Source organism: Pleurodeles waltl, chromosome 12 (assembly GCF_031143425.1).
Source record: "Pleurodeles waltl isolate 20211129_DDA chromosome 12, aPleWal1.hap1.20221129, whole genome shotgun sequence".
Taxonomy (NCBI): Eukaryota; Metazoa; Chordata; class Amphibia; order Caudata; family Salamandridae; genus Pleurodeles; species Pleurodeles waltl.
In genome coordinates this window covers 77,567,351-77,589,032 of record NC_090451.1, presented here as the reverse complement: position 1 = coordinate 77,589,032, position 21,682 = coordinate 77,567,351, and the positions used below count along the sequence as shown (strand labels likewise).

The 21,682-nt window shown below is 48.8% G+C and overlaps 1 protein-coding gene across 6 annotated transcripts in view; it reads right to left on the bottom strand.

Annotated features, from left to right (window-relative positions):
* Positions 1 to 21,682, bottom strand: part of LOC138268383 (phospholipid-transporting ATPase IC-like) — a 324,435-nt gene that overhangs the window by 201,750 nt on the left and 101,003 nt on the right. For all 6 annotated transcript variants that reach the window (XM_069217963.1, XM_069217965.1, XM_069217961.1 and 3 more), the window contains one exon: positions 14,205 to 14,266. In XM_069217963.1, the coding sequence (XP_069074064.1) occupies positions 14,205 to 14,266 (62 nt within the window). The remainder of the gene's footprint in view (positions 1 to 14,204; positions 14,267 to 21,682) is intronic.

Here is a 21,682-nt window from a genome sequence, read left to right as displayed (position 1 = left end):
TAATTCTTTCAAAATTCATATCTCCGGTTCCCCTGAACCGATTTTAATCGTTTTTGTGTCATTTTAAAGATAAAAATATAAACTATTTTTATAAATTGGTTTTGGAATTTTAAACTGTTTCCTGTGTTTTATTTAATTACTGTTTTGTGATATTTGAATGCTTTACACTTTGGGGGTTATTCCAACTTTGGAGGAGGTGGTAATCCGTCCCAAATGTGACGGATTTACCACCAGCCGTATTACGAGTTCCATAGGATATAATGGACTCGTAATACGGCTGGTGGTATATCCGTCACTTTACCGTCACTTTTGGGACGGATTACCACTTCCTCCAAAGTTGGAATAACCCCCTTTGTCTCCTAAATTAAGCCTTGACGCTCGTTGCCAAGCTACCAAGGGTTGAGCTGGGATTAATTTACTGAGACCTAACTGTACCTATGTGGAGGTTAGTGGCTTGTTGCTAGGTGTAGGTACCTACCTGCCCTACCAATAACCCATTTTCCAACACATACCATATTATGTAGACAATATTAAGCTTGCAGAACAATCAGCTATATAAACTCTATTTCAAAAGATAATCTGCAAAATAAATATGTAGGATCGACTTATAACATATTATTAATCGAAAATACCATAGGTAGACGAAGGTGAATATAATTAGGAAAAAGTAGGTACAATTAGAAAGAAGCAATCAAGAAAATGGTGCTTATTTACAGTATCTTGCAATAAAGGGTGTATCTGTTGTGTAAAAAATATTAATAACTTCGATGATACAAAGTTATCCCAAGTATAGATAGACTAGCACAGGAGAATTCTTTACCAATGTGCGAGTCATAGCCAGAAACAATAATATTTGAAGAAATAATATTTGAAGAAAATGTTAATTTCCTGGGGAGAAACTTATATTTATATGGTCAAGAAATGTGTAATTATACTGGTGTTTAAAAAACCAATACAAGCATGATGTATGTTAGAAAGTATGTGCTAGTGACCTAACCATTTCAAGTTATTTACAGAATAACTAAGAATGTAGCGGGAGACTAATGCTACTTGCATGGAGCGTAACAAGAAGAACGAGTTACTTACCTTCGGTAACGACTTTTCTGGTGGATACATTAGCTACCTGTGGATTCCTCACCTAATGAATACTCCCATGGCGCCAGCATTCGCCGGAAATCTTCTTACTAGTCTCTGCACGTCGACGAGGACGTCACTCTAGCCCACGCGACGCCGTCTGACGTCATACAGGCAATAAGAGGTCCTCGACGACGTGCGGACGTCAGTACCAATCATTTTTTACGTGCATGAGAACAACCAGGCAATGCAATGAAAGAGCAAGGCAACATCCCATTACATTGTAAAAATACACAACATTGCATGAATAACTGTAAATCTTTTATATATATATATAACTCTCTCTTTTTTTTTTTTTTTAAATATATATCTACACATCAAGTATATACACAAAGATATATACATATATACATATAATATATACAACATCTATTGCACCCTCAACGACCAAGAGGAGCGTACTCAAGGATTACTTGGTAAGACCAGAAAGGCAACGGGGAGGCGGGTGGGACCGTGAGGAATCCACAGGTAGCTAATGTATCCACCAGAAAAGTCGTTACCGAAGGTAAGTAACTCGTTCTTCTGATGGATACAACTACCTGTGGATTCCTCACCTAATGAATAGAGTCCCAAAGCAGTACCACGCCCGGCGGTGGGTGCCTAAATGGTCAAACCAAGAAATCCTGCAGCACTGACCGTGCAAAATGGCCGTCCCTTCTAACCTCAGAATCCAAACAGTAATGTTTTGCAAAAGTGTGAAGGGACGACCAAGTTGCGGCCTTGCAGATGTCGACCACAGGAACACCTCTGGCCAAGGCCGAAGTGGCCGACTTAGCTCTGGTGGAATGAGCTCTAATGCCCTCAGGAGGATCCTTCTTTGCCAAAGAGTAACAGATTTTAATGCAAAGAACAACCCACCTAGATAGTGTTCTCTTGTGGACTGCCTTTCCTCTCCTCTTGCCCACGTATCCAATAAACAGCTGATCCTCCAGCCTGAAATCCTTCGTTCTATCAATAAAGAAGCTCAATGCCCTCTTTGGGTCCAGACGGTGCAATCTTTCTTCCTCTTTGGAAGGATGAGGCGGAGGATAGAACGTGGACAAAGTAATTGCCTGAGCCAAATGGAAAGGTGAAACAACCTTCGGGAGGAAAGCAGCCTTGGTCCTCAACACCACCTTATCCCCATAAAAAGTTGTATAAGGGGGCTTTACCGATAAGGCCTGCAACTCACTCACTCTCCTTGCAGATGTTATCGCTACCAGGAAAACTGTTTTTATAACCAAATACCTTAAGGGGCAAGAATGCATAGGTTCAAAAGGGGACCCCATAAGGAAAGTCAGGACCAAGGACAAATCCCATTGCGGCATAACGAATGGCTTTGGAGGATATTTATTTAGAAGACCTTTCAAGAATCTGATAACAATAGGGGATTTAAATAAAGATGGTTGGTCTGGAAGACATATGAAGGCTGACAAGGCCGATAAATAACCCTTAATGGTAGCCACTGCACAACCTTTCTGCGCTAGAGACAGAGCAAAAGACAAAACGTCCGATAGATGAGCATGCAAAGGATCAATCTGCCTCTCTCCACACCACGCAACAAATTTAGACCATCTATTAGCGTAGATAGATTTAGTGGAGTGTCGCCTGGCCGCTAATATAACATCCACTACCTCAGGCGGGAGAGAGAAGGAACTCAGGTTGCCCCGTTCAATCTCCAGGCATGTAGGTGCAGACTCTGGAGGTTGGGGTGTAGAACCTGCCCCTGCGACTGCGAGAGGAGGTCTGCCCTGAAAGGGAGACAGAGCGGAGGGCACATTGAGAGTTGGAGAAGGTCGGAGTACCATACCCTCCTTGGCCAATCCGGAGCTATTAGGATGACTAGAGCCCGGTCCTGGCGAATCTTCCTCAATACTCGAGGAATCAAGGGTATGGGAGGAAACGCGTAAAGCAACTGGCCGCACCAGGTTATTTGAAACGCGTCCCCCAACGCTCCCTGCATCGGATACTGGAGGCTGCAGAATAACGGACAATGCGCGTTCTCTCGAGTGGCAAACAGATCTACCCGAGGAAACCCCCACCTCTGGAAGATTAAACGGACTTGATCTGGATGGGGACGCCACTCGTGGTCTGCCGAGAATTGGCGACTGAGACTGTCCGCACGCACGTTCAAGACTCCGGCCAGATGGTTTGCTATCAAGCAAATCTGATGGTCCTCTGCCCAGGACCATAGTCGAAGAGCTTCTCTGCAGAGAAGGTACGACCCCACTCCTCCCTGCTTGTTTATGTACCACATCGTGGTAGTATTGTCCGTTAGGACCTGTACCGACTGACCACGAAGGGAAGGGAGGAAGGCCTTGAGAGCCAGACGTACAGCCCGTAACTCTAACAGATTGATGTGAAACATCTGTTCCTCTGGAGACCAAAGACCTTTGATCTCCAGATCCCCCAGATGAGCTCCCCACCCTAGAGTGGAAGCATCCGTTATGACTGTGGCCACTGGTGGCGACTGCTGGAACGGCTTTCCTTGTGAAAGATTGTTGCTTGCAATCCACCACTTCAAATCCACAGCAGCATCTCTGGAGATCTTGACAGTACCCTCTAGATCCCCTTTGTGTTGAGACCACTGCCTTCGGAGGCACCACTGAAGAGCCCTCATGTGCCAGCGAGCATGCGTGACCAACAGAATGCAGGAGGCAAACAGACCGAGCAGACGAAGGACCTTGAGGACTGGAACTACCGCTCCATTTCGAAACATTGGAACCAAATCCTGAATATCTTGAATCCGCTGAGGCGGAGGAAAGGCCCGACCCAATGTTGTATCCAGTACTGCCCCTATGAACAGGAGGCGCTGAGAGGGCTCTAGGTGAGATTTGGGCTCGTTCACCGAAAAACCCAGGTCGAACAACAACTGGGTTGTTGACTGCAGATGATGCGACACAAGCTCCGGGGACTTGGCTTTGATCAACCAGTCGTCCAAATAAGGGAATACTGCTATCCCCTTCCTTCTGAGTTCTGCCGCAACCACCGACATCACCTTTGTGAAGACTCGAGGTGCTGAAGTAAGACCAAACGGAAGGACCGCAAACTGATAGTGCTGCGATCCCACCACAAACCGGAGATACTTCCTGTGTGACTTGAGTATCGGGATATGAAAGTAAGCATCCTGCAAGTCGACAGACACCATCCAGTCTTCCTTGTTCAACGCCAAAAGCACCTGTGCTAGGGTCAGCATCTTGAACTTTTCCTGCTTGAGGAACCAATTCAAGATCCTCAGGTCCAGGATTGGTCTCAAACGACCATCCTTCTTGGGAATCAGGAAATACCTTGAGTAACATCCTCGACCCCTTTCCTGCTCTGGGACCAACTCCACCGCGCCCTTTGAAAGGAGGGCTTGTACCTCCTGTTCTAGCAACAGGAGGTGTTCTTCTGAACAATAAGAAGGGCGGGGCGGGATGAGGGGCGGGAACTCCCGAAAGGGAAGGGTGTAGCCTTTTCCCACAATACTGAGAACCCAAGTGTCCGTTGTAACAGTCTTCCATTTGGTGAGAAAATGCTGTAATCTTCCCCCTACAGGAGAGGAGTGAGTGGGAAATGGTGGAAGCCTAAGGCTGCTTCCCCTGCTGCACCCCGCCAGAGGATGAGGAAGAGACAGAGTGCTGCTGAGAGGCTCCTCTGGTGCGGACCCTACCTCTCCCCCTAAAAGATCTATAGGGATGGGAAGAGGCAGGTTGCTGATATCTTCCCCGAAAGGAAGAGGAGGAAGAGCCACGCCCAAATCCACGAAACCTCCTGAAAAATCTGGAAGAGGCCGTGGAAGAAGGAGCTTGGAGCCCTAACGACTTAGCCGTGGCCCTGCTCTCCTTAAAACGTTCCAAGGCCGAATCAGCCTTGGCTCCAAACAGCTTGTCCCCATCAAACGGGAGATCCAACAATGTGGACTGTACATCCGCAGAAAAGCCCGAGTTACGGAGCCAGGCCTGTCTCCTTGCCACCACAGTTGTGCCCATTGCTCTGGCTACCGAGTCGGTCGTATCCAGTCCCGTCTGGATAATCTGGGTCGCAGCAGCCTGGGCCGCTGAGGCGGAGGAAAGGCCCGACCCAATGTTGTATCCAGTACTGCCCCTATGAACAGGAGGCGCTGAGAGGGCTCTAGGTGAGATTTGGGCTCGTTCACCGAAAAACCCAGGTCGAACAACAACTGGGTTGTTGACTGCAGATGATGCGACACAAGCTCCGGGGACTTGGCTTTGATCAACCAGTCGTCCAAATAAGGGAATACTGCTATCCCCTTCCTTCTGAGTTCTGCCGCAACCACCGACATCACCTTTGTGAAGACTCGAGGTGCTGAAGTAAGACCAAACGGAAGGACCGCAAACTGATAGTGCTGCGATCCCACCACAAACCGGAGATACTTCCTGTGTGACTTGAGTATCGGGATATGAAAGTAAGCATCCTGCAAGTCGACAGACACCATCCAGTCTTCCTTGTTCAACGCCAAAAGCACCTGTGCTAGGGTCAGCATCTTGAACTTTTCCTGCTTGAGGAACCAATTCAAGATCCTCAGGTCCAGGATTGGTCTCAAACGACCATCCTTCTTGGGAATCAGGAAATACCTTGAGTAACATCCTCGACCCCTTTCCTGCTCTGGGACCAACTCCACCGCGCCCTTTGAAAGGAGGGCTTGTACCTCCTGTTCTAGCAACAGGAGGTGTTCTTCTGAACAATAAGAAGGGCGGGGCGGGATGAGGGGCGGGAACTCCCGAAAGGGAAGGGTGTAGCCTTTTCCCACAATACTGAGAACCCAAGTGTCCGTTGTAACAGTCTTCCATTTGGTGAGAAAATGCTGTAATCTTCCCCCTACAGGAGAGGAGTGAGTGGGAAATGGTGGAAGCCTAAGGCTGCTTCCCCTGCTGCACCCCGCCAGAGGATGAGGAAGAGACAGAGTGCTGCTGAGAGGCTCCTCTGGTGCGGACCCTACCTCTCCCCCTAAAAGATCTATAGGGATGGGAAGAGGCAGGTTGCTGATATCTTCCCCGAAAGGAAGAGGAGGAAGAGCCACGCCCAAATCCACGAAACCTCCTGAAAAATCTGGAAGAGGCCGTGGAAGAAGGAGCTTGGAGCCCTAACGACTTAGCCGTGGCCCTGCTCTCCTTAAAACGTTCCAAGGCCGAATCAGCCTTGGCTCCAAACAGCTTGTCCCCATCAAACGGGAGATCCAACAATGTGGACTGTACATCCGCAGAAAAGCCCGAGTTACGGAGCCAGGCCTGTGGATTGGCCTACATGAAAGGGCGTAACCTCTTTTGGTAAGAAGGAAGCCCTGGTGCGGAGCACCACCTTGTCAGGATAGATGGAAAGGAAGGGAGGCTCTAAAGAAAGAGCATGTAGCTCACTCACACTGTGGGCAGAAGTGATAACCACAAGGAAGGTTGTTTTTAAACTTAAAATCCAGAGCAGACGGTTATGAAGTGACTCAAAAGGAGTACACATTAGAAAAGTAAGAACCAAATTAAAATCCCATTGAGGCATTATGAATGGTGAAGGAGGAAACATATGGGTAAGACCCTTTAGGAATCTACTAACAATAGGAGATTTAAAGAAGGAGGGTAAGGCATACAGGAGGCCTGAGTTCTAGTGGAGACGGAAAGCGTCACTGTGCGAGTGCCGCCTTGGAAACTCCAATGCACAAAACAGCTGACATTGCTTGTTCTCTGCAGAGATGAACGGGTCTAACCAAGACTCTCCCCTCCGCTGAAAGAGATCTTGCGCCACCTCCGGATGGAGACACCATTCATGATCAACCTGGTATTGATGGCTGAGTTTGTCCACTCTGGCGCTCAGAGAGCCTGCCAGGTGTTGAACCAACAGGGAAATGCCCTGATGTTCCAGCCACGTCCTGCGGCGCCTAGCCTACTGACAAATGGTCCAGGACCCCACCCCGCTCTGCTTGTTGCATTACCACATGGCGATGGTGTTGTCCATGAACACCTGCACTACTTTCTCTCTGAGAGAAGGAAGGAATGCTTTCAATGCCAATTTGATCACCCTGCGCTCAAAAAGATTGATGTGGAGCTCGGACTATGCCAGAAACCAGACGTGTCTGCTCTCTGTCTCTCCCATGTGGACACCCCATCCCAGGAGTGACACATCTGTCACTGGTTGAGGAAGGGAGAGGGATCTGTCTCTGATCCAATCGCGGTTCAAGAGCCCCGACTGTAGATACTGCGCAGTTCCCTCTGAGATATGGACCATGTCAGAGAGATTCCCCTGATGCTGCGCCAACTAGAACTTGAGGTCCCACTGCAGAGCCCGCATATGTCATCTGGTATGTGCCACCAGCAGGATGCAGGAGGCTATGAGGCCCAGCAGGCTCAGAGGAATTCTCACCGAAATCCAGGAGAGAGGCTGAAACATCAGTATCATAGCCTGAATATCCTGGACACACTGCTCGGAAGCATAGGCCCGAAACTGCACTGTGTCCTTTACAGCTCTGATAAAGGGGAGCATTTGAGAGGGTTAAGTGTGACTTTGGTACATCTATAGTGAACCCTAGCGAATACGGCAGGTTCGCCGTAGTCTGGAGGTGGGAGATGACAGCCTAGGGCGATCTCGCCTACATCAGCCAGTCACTGAGGTAGGGGAAGACTGAAACACCTAACCTGCGCAGATGAGCTGCGACCACTGCCACCACTTTGGAGAACACCCAAAGGGTGATGGTGAGGCCAAAGGGGAGCACAGTAAACTGAAAATGCTTGTGGCCTACTATGAACCTCAAGTAGCGCCAGGGGCAGGCAAGACGGGAATATGGAAATATGCGTCCTGCAAGTCCAACTTTACCATCCAGTTTCCTGGATCCAGGGCAGATAGGAACTGAGCCAGAGTGAGCATTTTGAAAGTCTCCTTCCTGAGGAAGAGATTGAGGGACCGGAGGTATAGGACAGGGCAGAGGTCCTTGTCCTTTCTGGGCACCAGAAATTAGCAGGAATAACAACCACAACTTACTTCTGGCATAGGGACCCTTTCTATAGCTCCCTTGGCCAAGAGAGCCGTAACATCCTCGCAGAGAAGTGGCAAGTGATCCTCTGTCATCCAATCGTAGGACAGTGGCATGGATGTAGGAGCAGTCTTGAAGGGGAGGGAGTAGCCTCTTTGGACTATCTGCAAAACCCACCTGTCTGACGTGACAGATTGCCAGCAGGGGCAGGTGATGGAGAATCCTGCCTCTGACTGGTCTCTGATGGGGAAGAGTCAGACAAGGAAGGTTTGAAGGCTGCAGCGGGAGAGGCAGTGGACTACGTAGACCGCTGGCCCCCGATCCATGAGGACGTTGGATCCCAAGTCCCTGGCCACGCAGTGGCTAAGCAGCATGAGAGGCACATGGCTGGAGTGAAAGGACGTGGCTGAGTGCCCCTTCTGTAGCCACGAAAGGGGCGAAAAGCAGACTGAGGCAGGGCGAGGAGCAGCTGCAAGGCCCAAGGACCTGGCCGTAGCCCGGGACTCCTTAAAGTGATCAAGCATCAAGTCTCCTTTGTCTCTGAAGAGACGGGTACCAACAAAGGGCATGTCCATAAGTGAGGATTGGCAATCCCCAAAAAAGTCAGGCATCCTCAACCAAGCGTGGCACCTGAAGGCCACTGTTGATGCAATCAATCTACCCAGTGAGTCGGTCGTATCAAGCTCACATAATTTCATGACTGTATCCCTCCCATCAGCAACAGCTTGGGAGAGACAGTCCCAGGCCTCCTCTGTGACCTGTTACAGCACCTGCACAACTGTGCCCCATAAAGTATGGGTGTAATGGCCCAAAAGGCATGAAGTGTTCACAGACCGCAACGGCAGGCTTGAGGAAGAAAATATCCTCTTCCCAAGCTGGTCCAGCCTATTGGATTCCCAGTCCGGGTGTGCCGAAGGTGATGAGCCTGGGGATGTGGAGACTTTGATAACCAAGCTTCCAGGGGTCGGGTTTGAGGAAGGAACATGGGGTCATTAGGAGCTGGTCAATGGCGATGGACAATTTTCCTGTTGACAGGAGTCCCTGTGCTGGGCTTGAACTAAGTCCAGTGCAGGACATCAGTGAGGGCCTCATTAAAGGGCAAAAGAGTTTCAGAGGAGGAAGCCTCAGGCTGAAGCACCTCTGTCAGGTTGTTTGTCCTGAGTGCCACAAAAGGCAGCTCGAGGCCCAGGACCTTGGCTGCTCGTCTCACCACTGTGAGTTGGACGCTCCCTCCTCCGTAGCCACTGTAGGTAGAGAAAGCATGCCAGTGTCAGAGGATCTGTCCAGACCACTGGCTTCACCCAGGTCAATACGCTAGTCCATTGGGTCTTCAAGCTGGTATTCTAAAGGGTCCAGGGACCCCTCCCAATCCCCACCATACCGCAACCCATAAGAATAAGAGACGGGATCTGACCTAGGGAGCAAAATCCCTGCCAAAGTCGGATTCAGTGTCATGCAACATCAGTCCTGCTCCATGTCAGAATAGGCAATGAAGATGGGGTCGATGCCAACCATGGGCAAGTGCGGCATCAGGAGCATAGATGTCAGAACTGTTGTCACGGAAGGTCGAAATGACACAACTGATGCCAGTTCGGATCAGGGAAGGGATTCCAGGGTGGCCTCTGGAGCGGAGGCTGAATCTGCCAGCACGGAACCCATGGGGGCCCATGCCGAGTCCCTTGGGACCAAAGGCACTGCGGCAGAGTCAAACTGCCCAAATATGAGCATGGCCTTGTAGAACTCACAAAGTTCGGCAGGGGTGGCTCCAGGTCTCAGAAACTCATGGAGGCACAGAGCCGACCCAGAAATAGGCTCCAATGGCGGAGGCCTAGAGCAACGACACTCCTTTTACAGCATTGCATCAGCCGCCCAAAGAGGTGAAGTCAAAGAATGGTTGCTCTTCTTCAACGTCTTCTTGTACTCGATCCTCCTGAGTATTTTTGAGTGGGGCTATGAATAATGGGGGCTCCGCAACCGTTCTCTGGACCTTCCTTTCGACTGGGAGTGATGCGGAGCCAAGCGCCAGACCACCATGAGCTTTAGGGACAGCTCCCACAATGCTTTCAGATTCATGGCCCAGCATTCAGAGCACAACTTTGGGTCGTGGTTGCACTCCAAACACTCCAAACACAAACGAGGTGCAGATCTGTCACAGACATCATCCGATAACAGGAGTCACAGGGCTTGAACCTGGGCTTCCATGACGACATCTTGACGCACTAGGAGTGTAAAAAAAAAAAGATTGCAACAAAAGTCGAAAAGTTCAGTCAAAAAGTGACTGTAGGGGTAGCTCTTCTTCTGATCTGTGCAAGGCTGGCACTGAAAGAAAAGAACTGACGTCAGCGTGCAGAGGTGGCACCTATACAGGTCCTGCAAAGTCATTACGGTGTACAGGACGCCAACGGTGGACGCAGAGCTGACTGAACCACCTAACAGCATGCAGGGAAAAGGCTCGAGAAAACAAATCTCCGGATCCAGAATGACACCTGGGGGAAATCCTAAGGTAAGGAATCTGCAACTAGAAGTCTCTAGTAGATGGGCCGTATATATTAATTTCCTTAACTTACAAACAAAAATACTGACTAATTTCAGAACAACAAATGTAAACATGTTAAGATAATCCATGTCAGTGATTTAGCTACTTAGGGCCAGATGTATCAAAGGGTTTTACCCATTCTATGTCTATGGGAAAATGTGTTCGTACATATGGCCCTTAGTCTTATTTTTCCTGACAGAGTTATTTATTCTATGTTGTATTTCTGTAAGTTATTTTTCCTGTGACGCATGCCACTAATTTATAGTGGCTGGTTGGAACTGAGTCACATCCCTGTGTCTATAATGAGCCACAATTGAGAGTTCTGGAGTTGAGGCTGAGGCTGTGAGAGTTTCTCACAGTTGGTGTCAGTGGGTCAAGGGAGTAGCCAGATAATTAAAATAGCCCCCACTTTATACTCAAGCGCTGATGCCACCAAGTAGGTGAAGCAAGTGAGCGAAATTCCCCAAACAACAGCTTCCTTGTCTCTCCTATCCATAAAGCTACCCCATTATTTTTTCACCCTTCCATCCACCTATTCACAGCCACTATGTCACCTTTATATTCTGTCATCCATTCATTCCTCTATGCACTATCCATCCATGCATCCATCCACATTGTAATTCATCCACCCTGCCATCCACCCATACACTCTATCATCCATCTATTCTGCCATCCACCCATCCACTCTGCCATCCATCCATCCATCCACTCTGCGATCCATACATCTTCTCTGTGATCCATCCATATAGACTCTATGCCATCCATCCATCCATCCCTACAATATGCATCCTTCCATCCATCCAGCCATTCATCATCTACTCTTCCACCCATCCATTGATCATCTTTACCATCCATCCATCTATCCACTCTGCCAAACATCCATCCACTGCCATTCATCCATCAATTCTGCCATACATCCATCCATTCATCTATCCATCCATCCATCTATTCTGCCTTCAATAAATCCACTCTGCCATCTATCTGTTCACCCATCCATCCACTCGGCCATCTGTCCATTCACTCTGCCATTCAGTCTTCCATCCATCCACCCACTCTGCCATCCGTCCACCTTCTCTGCCACCCATTCATCCATTTGCCATCCACTGCCATCCATCCACTCTGCCATCTATCCATGTACTCTGCCTGCTATCCATCCATCCATTAATACATCTATCCATACATCCACCATCCACTCTGCCATCTAGCCATCTACCCACTCTACCATCCATCCACTCTGCCATCCATCCATCATCCAACCCCTATACCATCCATTCACTCATCATTTCACCCTTCCCTCCCTTTAGTCTGCCATACGTTCACATGTTCATACACATATCCATCCATCCATCCCTTTATTCTGCCATCCTTTCACCAGTCCATCTACCTACCCATCACTCCATTATCTATCCATGCATCCATCCCATTACTCAGCCATCCTTTCACCTGTCCATCCATACCTTGCTATGCCATCATTTCACCTGTCCACCCTTCTATCCATCCATCCCTCTACTCTGCCATCCTTTCACTTGTTCATTCACCTATCCATTCACCCATCCATCCATTCCTTTATGCTGCCATGTTTTCACCTGTCCATCTAGCTATCAAATCATCCCTTTACTCTGCCATTATTTTTTTGTTCATCCACCTATCCATTCACTCCCATCCATCCAACCATGCATCCATCCATCCCTTTATTCTGCCATCTTTTCACCTGTCGATCCACTATCCATCCATCCATTTACTCTGCCATCCTTTCACTTGTCCATCCACCTATCCATCATTTTACTATGTGATCCTTTCACCTGTTAATCCACCTACCCATTCACTCATCCATCCATTCCTTTACTCTGCCCATCCACAATCCATCCATCCCTTTACTCTGCCATAATTTCACCTATCTCTCCACCTATCAATCCATCAGTTTACTCTGCCATCCTTTCACCTGTTCATCCACCTATCCATTCACCCATCCATTCATTACTTTGGTATTCCATCCTTTCACCAGCCTATCGACATTTCCATCCACCCATCCCTTTACTGTGCCATTCTCTCACCTACCTATCCACCTATCATTCATTCATGTTTTCACCCGCTCATTCATTCACATACTCATTCATCCACTTACTCATGTATCCATACTTCCTTCTACCTTGCAATATTCTTCTATTGTTCCTTGTTCTATATAATCGGCTGTCACTTTTCCTTGCTCCTGCTTTCTCTTCTATTGACACCGTTCTCTGGCGTTCAAAATGAGCCTTTGCCTGCCAGGTTGCAGACAGGGTATTTAGAATATCGGAAACACAAATATTGTGGGACAGAATATCGTTTTTAAAAATATGGAGGACGAAAGTATTGTGAAGGTTAGTTTCAATAGGCAAGCACCGTTTTACTGTCTATAACTCCACACATATGTACCTTGACGATATATTCCTCTCCAAGGTACGGAGATGTAGAGTGAGGAACAGTAAACCTATACTTGCCTATTTGCACTCACCTCTTTATTTTGGTTCGAGATGGTTTTGACACGATATTCTGTCCATAGGATATTTTGTGTTTCCGATATTCCATCAGTGATCCCGCAGACTGAAGAGGCCCATGAAGGACCCCAGCCCCGCTGCAGCTGCTAAAGCAGGGGTGTGAGCCAGGGTCGGGGAACTGCTCAAAACACACCCGCACTGCGTTCAAAACAGATATTAAGAACATACATGATCATCTAATACTTGGTTGGCCTCTCTGAGGAGCGCACAAGACCAATGGTCATACTTGACAGCTCCAACTGTGATTCTATGCAAATATGTATGATGGAGATAAACAAAGATCAAAATATTGACAAGATATAAGTAAAAAATGCATTCCTTGCAGGCGAGAGGGGCGTTGACTGTTTGGTGGTGGTGAAGTGAAGGAAAAGAGGAAGTACATACAGGGGAGAATGAAAAGAGTGCTGAAGAGGAAAGCAATGGAATGTGAAATATTGATTATTTCAGAAAGGTTTGAAGAGTCAAAGGACATGAGAGTCTAACATAGACTGCAAAGCAAAGTGAAGAGAAGAGCGAGTGTCTGGAACCCTCTGAAGACCAGTATCCCTTCCACAGTCCTCGGGATGTTTCGTTCAGTCTCATCTTTTTTTTAGAATGGAAACATTTTCAATATTATTACCAACAAAATCGTAGTTCTTATTTATCTTGTACAGCTAACAACCATTGACAAAACCAACAGTTCTGCCTTGTTTTAGTTGTATGTCAGTTTTTATACAACATATCTGGATGCAATACAGTGGCGTAACAAAACTTGAGGGTGGGGGGTTCTCTTTGCAAAGTCCCTTGAGGGCCCCCCTCCCCCCTGAACTCAGTCAGGGGCCTACTGCCCGTGCAGAGTGTACTGTGCTGAGGGGACCCCATGAAGCTCACCCACTCCCCCGTACCGCAGGGGCTGCGGGGCCTTTGTTACGCCATTGATGCAAAAACAGAAAGAACAAAGAAGAGGCAAAAAACAACTGGTTACTTACACAGATCACGCCTCTCTTAGAGAACACCCCCTCTATAGTTTTTTCACCCCACTTAAAGCCCCACCTTTAAAGCTAAACCTGTGTGCTCTCACCTATTTCCTTGTAGGATCTCGGATGGCCTGTTATTGATGGTCTTGTCACTTTTATAACGAGCCTAGAAAAGAAGAAAAGACAACGAAGAAGGGTCTTTACCCACATATTAGACTTCACTTCAGACACCTTGCTACTCTTTGAAAAAAAATCTGTATTTAAATAAACAGCCCCTTGTTCTGGAAGAGCCAGGGGCCAGATGTAGCAAACGTTTAGCGAGTCGCAAACGGCAAAATTTGCCGTTTGCGACTCGCTAAACGCGTATCCCAATGCAGAAATGCATTTTGCGAGTCGTTACCGACTCGCAAAATGCATTTCAGACTCGCAAATAGGAAGGGGTGTTCCCTTCCTATTTGCGAGTCGCATTGGGATGCAATACCATTTGCGACCGCATATGCGGTCGCAAATGGCATCGCAGTTACCATCCACTTCAAGTGGATGGTAACCCAATCGCAAATTGGAAGGGGTCCCCATGGGACCCCTTCCAGTTTGTGACTGGACCCCAAAATATTTTTTCAGGGCAGGGAGTGGTCCAAGGGACCACTCCCTGCCCTGAAAAAAAAACGAAACTAAAGGTTTCGTTTTTTTTGAAGTGCAGCTCGTTTTCCTGTAAGGAAAACGGGCTACACTTCAAAAAAAAAAAACTGCTTTATTTAAAAGCAGGTCGCGAACATGGAGGTCTGCTGATGTCAGCAGGCCTCCATGTTAGCGAGTGCCCATACTTGCTATGGGGCCGCAATTTGCGACCCACCTCATGAATATTCATGAGGTGGGTCATTGCGACCCCATAGCGAGTTGCAGTCGGTGTCTGAGACACCGTACTGCATTGGGAATTGCGACTTGCAATTTGCGAGTCGCTCCGACTCGCAAATTGCAAGTCGCAATTCCCAACTTTCCTACATCTGGCCCCAGGTCCTCTAGTTCATGTCCTGTGTGATCTTCTTGTAAAGTCGCATTCATATTTTACCAAGGGCCCTACAATAGAAAGGCCCAAATCGTCAGCGATTTTCTCACCGTGGAAATTACCATGATTAGAAAAATTTGACATATGATCACATTTACACACCCTGATTCGCTGGTCCAGGATTTGAGGACTTCTCCAGACGTCAACTCCTCTTACCACAGTGTAAAGTCCTACGTAGTGACAGCTACTATGGAAAGGGGGCGGTGGTGGGATAAGAAAAATAAAAAAAGAACAATCATCTGTTCTGTCGAGAGATGGGTTCCGTCTCCGTCCTGTTCCTGACTCCTGGCAGCACACAGACTCCCAGACTCCCCATAGCCATTCACAGCATTGCTGTCACCAACAGGACAGCAGTGTCGTGATTGGTCTGAGCGGCCTGTTTCGGGCACTCAGACAGGGAGTGGGAGCTTGTCCACGTTTTCCACCCGGCTGTGCAATACAGCTGAGTGGAGAAATGCTAAGTGCTCATGTCTGTTTGTCCAGCCCAACACAGCCAGCCAAACTATCATGCACACTTATGGTGCATGTACTCCTCCTTCCTGTAACACTGCCGAGCCTTGCCCTGCCCTAACCTGGCTCTAGCACTGGAAAAAAATGCTAATAACACATTGTTGTTATCATTTTATTTTTCCTGTTTTGCACTGCGCTGAGCAGTGGGGCGCCACTCCACCGCCTTAGCAGAAGAGCCGCCGCTGGTCCTACAAAGCTGGAAGATTATCTGCTCTTAAAGGGACAGAAAACTGTTCAGGGTTGGAAAATGGATGTACTCAAAGGTGGATTCTGTGGGTGGCCTTTTAGAACGCTGGGAACGCTTACATCCACATTCTCCCTACACGTACACATATGTTGGATTAAAACATGTAGGAATAAGTGTGCATTTAGAGTTTGAAACTGTCTCTGAACATGTCTTTTTTTGGGAAGTGCAGGATAAAGTTTGTCGCGCTTAAAGATGTTATCCTTGGAAGAAAAAAAAACAATATCCAACCATTTCCAACAATACGTTTGAGGTTTGTAAATCTCCAGAGTGTGAGTGTAAATCAAAAAAGCTCCATGGACTATTCCTACAACTTGTTGACTTATGCATTACAAGAAGTACACACGGGCAAATGAACGATTTCATACAGTTCCAACGTCGTTCTCTCTCCATCTGTTCCCTGCCACCTTACATTTTTCCACAGAGACTGTTCCTGCCCAGTTTTGCACATCATGGCTGTAATCTTTTGCTGGAAGTCACGGGTCATTAGGTCGAGCTTAGCAGCGTGCAAGCGCTGCTCTTCTCCTCATGTTGTAATCTATTCTGTGGGTTTTTACCACGCCCATCACTTTAATTCGTTCCTGGACCTGTCTTTCAAAAATCCCTTGATGTCGTTGGTAAATGCTTTACATTTGTCTTGCCTTGAGGCTGCTTTGTTACCACCTTGGAGACTGACCCTGTTACATGGATTATTGTACGATCAGGCACTATGGCGCACTATTTTTTCTTTCGTCTTGCAGCTCACAGCGGTATGTTGTTTCTTCGTCTTCCTTGGTTTGGAGCACCTTGCTATTTCTTTGCGATGACTGCAGGGGCTTGTTTTTTTTTGCATTTATATGTAGCGCAAAGTCAATACAAAGGTATTAAAGCACTTTACATGAGCACCGGTCACATTACACAAGAAAACATTCATTTTTGGTAGCAAGGGGAGATCAGATGATTTGTCCACAATCACAGGATGTCAGCCCCGCGCTGAGACTCAAACTGTGTTCCCCACTTCCAAAGTTGGCAGCTCTAGCCCTTACACATCTTCTTCCCTAGGGTTCTTTGTCTGGTGCGTGTTGGGGCAGTCTGATAATAACTTGTTTAGGCTGAGAATAGCAGCGTGCAAGCACTGCTCTTCTCAACATGTTGTAAATCTATTCTGCAGGCTTTAACCACGCTCATCTCATGCCCATCACTTTCACTGGTTCCCGGGCCTGCCTTTCAAAAATCCCTTGATGTAATTAGTAAATGCTATGCGTTTGTCCTGCCTTGAGGCTGGTTTGTTACTGCCTTTGAGACTGACCCTGTTACATGAATTATTGCACGATCAGTCATGTACTTTAGAGTGGGCACTATTTTTCTCTTTTGCCTTGCGCTGCGTGGCCGTATGTTGTTTCTTCCTCTTCCTTGTTTTCGGGCATCTTGCTGTTTCTATGCATTATCTGAAGGGTCTTTTTTGTTTATTTTATTTTTTGCAGTTTTATGCAGTGCGAACAAGACACAAAGATATGGGAGAACTTTATTTATTTTTGCAGTTTTATGTAGCGCAAACTCGATACAAAGGTACTACAGCACTTTACATGAGCGCCAGTTACATTACATATGAACACATTCATTTTTGGTAGCAAGGGGACATTAAGGGGGTCATTCTGACTTCGGCGGTAAAAGGCGCTTACCGCCGGTCAGAAGACTGCCATAACACCGCTGCGGTCGCGGTAAACCGTCACGGTCATTCTGACCCGCAACTGGCAAACCGCCAAAAACCCGACATCCACAAAAGTCCGCCACACCAACGGCCAGCGAAAAACTGGCGATGACCAAACCTCCACCGTCACGGCAACAGAAATACGCCCATGCCATTCCGACCCACGAATCCACGTGGCGGTCTTTCAACCGCTGTATTCCATTGGCGGTACACACCGCGGCGCTCAAAATACACACACCTTTACAAAACACATCCACATTGGACAATTTGAAATGCACACTCCTGAGACACATACACACAACACTCCTACACACCCAATATAATATAAAACACACACCCACATCACCCACAAACCCCTACGACCACAAATCAGAGACGAAGCCCAGAGAGAGACAGCACAGAATAGAGAACACCATCACACAGAGGCACACTACACCATCACCCACACAATATCCACGCACAAAACACCACACACCACCACACTCACCACACTCATCAACACATACACCACCCCACACCTCATCCACACCACCCCATGGCACCCCAAAGACACCCCAGGTTTTCAGACACTGAACTCAGGGTCATGGTGGAGGAAATAGTTCGGGTAGAGCCCCAGCTCTTCGGGACACAGGTGCAGCACACCAGCATTGCCAGGAAGATGGAGCTATGGCAAAGAATAGTGGACAGGGTCAACGCTGTGGGACAGCACCCACGAAATCGGGACGACATCAGGAAGCGGTGGAACGACCTACGGGGGAAGGTGCGTTCCATGGTATCAAGGCACAACATCGCGGTGCAGAAGACTGGCGGCGGACCCCCACCTCAACCCCCAGAATTTACAGCATGGGAGGAGCAAGTCTTGAACATCCTGCATCCTGAGGGCCTCGCAGGAGTAGCTGGAGGAATGGACTCTGGTAAGTCTCATCTTCACCACTTCATCCCCCCACCCCACCTGCATGCCAACTCATACCCCCACCCTCACCCCCACCCCCATCACACCAACTCCTTGCAAATGGCTCACATCACAACCCACCCATCCCAACACCTAGCCCTGCATGTGTCCACAAAGCATGGACACCCATCACCAAAGCATGCCCACTGCACATACCCATCTCCCCCACAAGCCACCGTCACAACAGCCCCCACAAGGGAATGCCAGCACTGGGGTACACGGGCACCAACCCATTGCACGATATGGCACACACAGAAGCAATAACCATACTCTTATACCCCTGCAGGACCCGAACGCCACCACACTGCCCAGGAGGGTCCAGAAATGTCCATCCCACCCCCAGAAGAGGCCCCCAGAGATGACAGCAGCTCTGTCTCCCTGGACCCAGATGACCAGCCCGGCCCATCGGGGACCTCGGGACAGTCGGTTCCCCTCACACAGCCACAGGCCACAGCAGACCTACCCCCCTCTGGGAACACCAGCACAGCACCCACCCAGCAGGCCCATGCCTCTGTCTCCAGGACACGTCAATCAGCGGTGTGTCCACCACTACAGGGCACCCAGGTTAACCCACCACCCCAACAACAACAGGGACCTGGGGGCAGTGGTAGTGGGCACACGGTCCAGGGGACGGAGGTACAGGAACACAGGGGAACTGGGAGGGCTGCTGTGCGACAGGGGGGGGGACAGGCCCAGGGAACCCACTCTCCACGAGGCCCTCTCCTCCATCATGGGAGCATACCACCACTCCCAGGAGAGGATGGCTACGGTACTGGCCAGGTTCCAGGAGATCCAGGTACTGCAGGAGGAACAGTTTATGGGGTTCAGGGAAGAACTCCGAAGCATTAGTTCCGCAATGGGGACCATCGTCGTGGCTCTCAACCAGATTGTCACCACATTGCGGGACCATGTGGCACCACAAAGGGCCCCTGTCACTAGCATGGACCAAGAACAGGCTACCACCTCTGCCGGCGCTAGTGGACAGGAGGCCCCGACACAAGAACAACAGGCCACCAGAACCCCACCCCCTGCAGAAGGAGAACCACCCTGCAAGCGGGCCTGAGATCTAGGAAGAAGACAGAGTAGGATGCCAAGACCCCCGCCAGGAAAGGATACCCCCTGATGTCATCCCACTGTCCCACATTGTCACCCTGTCCAACCTTAAACTGCCCCTGCTCCATCCTTCCACAGGCATATGGACAATGCACCTGTGAGACTGAAAATCTGGACTCTGCCATGGACATTCCTCCACCATCACCCATCACCGATTTTCAACCATGTCCCTAAATTGAGCACTTTAATAAAAACACTTATTGCACAAAAATAATCTGGAGTCTGCCTGTATTTTGAACAAATGTATTAGAAATAACCGTGCCAAAATGTCTAGTTACATTGTGATGACAACATACCACTGTCACACAGCTGTAGTCCATGGGCAAACAAAGCAGAGGTCACGCAGTGGGGCCCACATCTCTGAAATTGGAAGGGAAAGTCACAACTCAGTTAACATACACTGGGGGGAAACTCAGACAGTAGAGAGGCAGGAGACTGTAAGTAAATGTAAAATGCCGGTGTTGATTCTTACCTGTGTGTTATTGAAAATACTGCTGTATCACTGTGTCCCTGTTGTCTGTGTCGTCCTCGTCGTCTTCCTCCTCTTCACTTTCCACAGGCTCCACAGCTGCCACAACACCACCATCTGGACCATCCTCCTGCAGGAAAGGCACCTGGCGTCGCAAAGCCAGGTTGTGAAGCATACAGCAGGCCACGATGATCTGGCACACCTTCTTTGGTGAGTACATTAGGGACCCACCTGTCATATGCAGGCACCTAATCCTGGCCTTCAGGAGGCCGAAGGTGCGTTCGATCACCCTCCTAGTCCGCCCATGGGCCTCATTGTAGCGTTCCTCTGCCCTGGTCCTGGGATTCCTCACTGGGGTCAGTAGCCATGACAGGTTGGGGTAACCAGAGTCACCAATTAGCCACACACGGTGTCTCTGTAGTTGTTCCATCACATAAGGGATGCTGCTATTTCGCATGATGTACGCGTCATGCACTGACCCAGGGAACTTGGCATTTACATGGGAGATGTACTGGTCAGCCAAACAGACCACCTGGACATTCATGGAATGATAACTTTTTCTGTTCCTGTACACCTGTTCACTCCTGCTGGGGGGTACCAAAGCCACATGTGTCCCATCAATGGCACCAATGATGTTGGGAATATGTCCAAGTGCATAGAAATCACCCTTCACTGTAGCCAAATCGCCCACCTCAGGGAAAACAATGTAGCTCCGCATGTATTCATCAGGGCTGACAACACTCTGGACAACACCTTTGAAAACATAGGCTGAGACATCCCTGATGACATGGCCACTGTTGATTGAAATGACCCACTTGCCAAAAAATGGAGTACTGACAGAACCTGCACTAGAGGGGGAATCCCTGTGGGTTGTCGGATGGGTGACATCAGGTCTGGCTCAAGCTGGGCACACAGTTCCTGTATAGTGGCTCGGTCAAGCCTGTATGTCAATATGACATGTCTTTCTTCCATTGTCGACAGGTCCACCAGCGGTCTGTATACGGGAAGATTCCTCCATCTCCTCGCAAGTCCCAGCGGACGGTGCCTAGGAAGGACAACAGCGAGCACAGAGTCAATCAACCCACAGGTACGTTCCCACAGCTTGCACAGTACACGATTCTCTATGCAGTGAATGGCTTGTATGAGTGTCGATGCAAGGCCTAGGCATGTGTGACGCAGTATAAATTAAGCCATGTGGGCCCTTGAAATGGCGGCTGCCTGACCTGTGAAGTGCGACAATGGGATGTGAGGTCAATGCGCTGGCGTGGCACACCGTGGCGGTAGGTGGTCGAAGACCGCGGTGCAAAGCCGCATTGGTTAACATTGAACCCTATGGGTTTCAGGAGCCAATGACGATGTGCGCCGGCGGTCGCGGTACGCACCGCCGCGGTACGCACCGCCGCGGGTGTGACCGTCATTTTCTATCAGCTTAATCACTCGAGACCTGATCATCCACAGGAGAGGACCTATACTGCAAGTGCTGCTGTGACCTCGGTCTGGAAGAGATAATGGCTGCTGCGACTGGGGAAAGGGCCCCT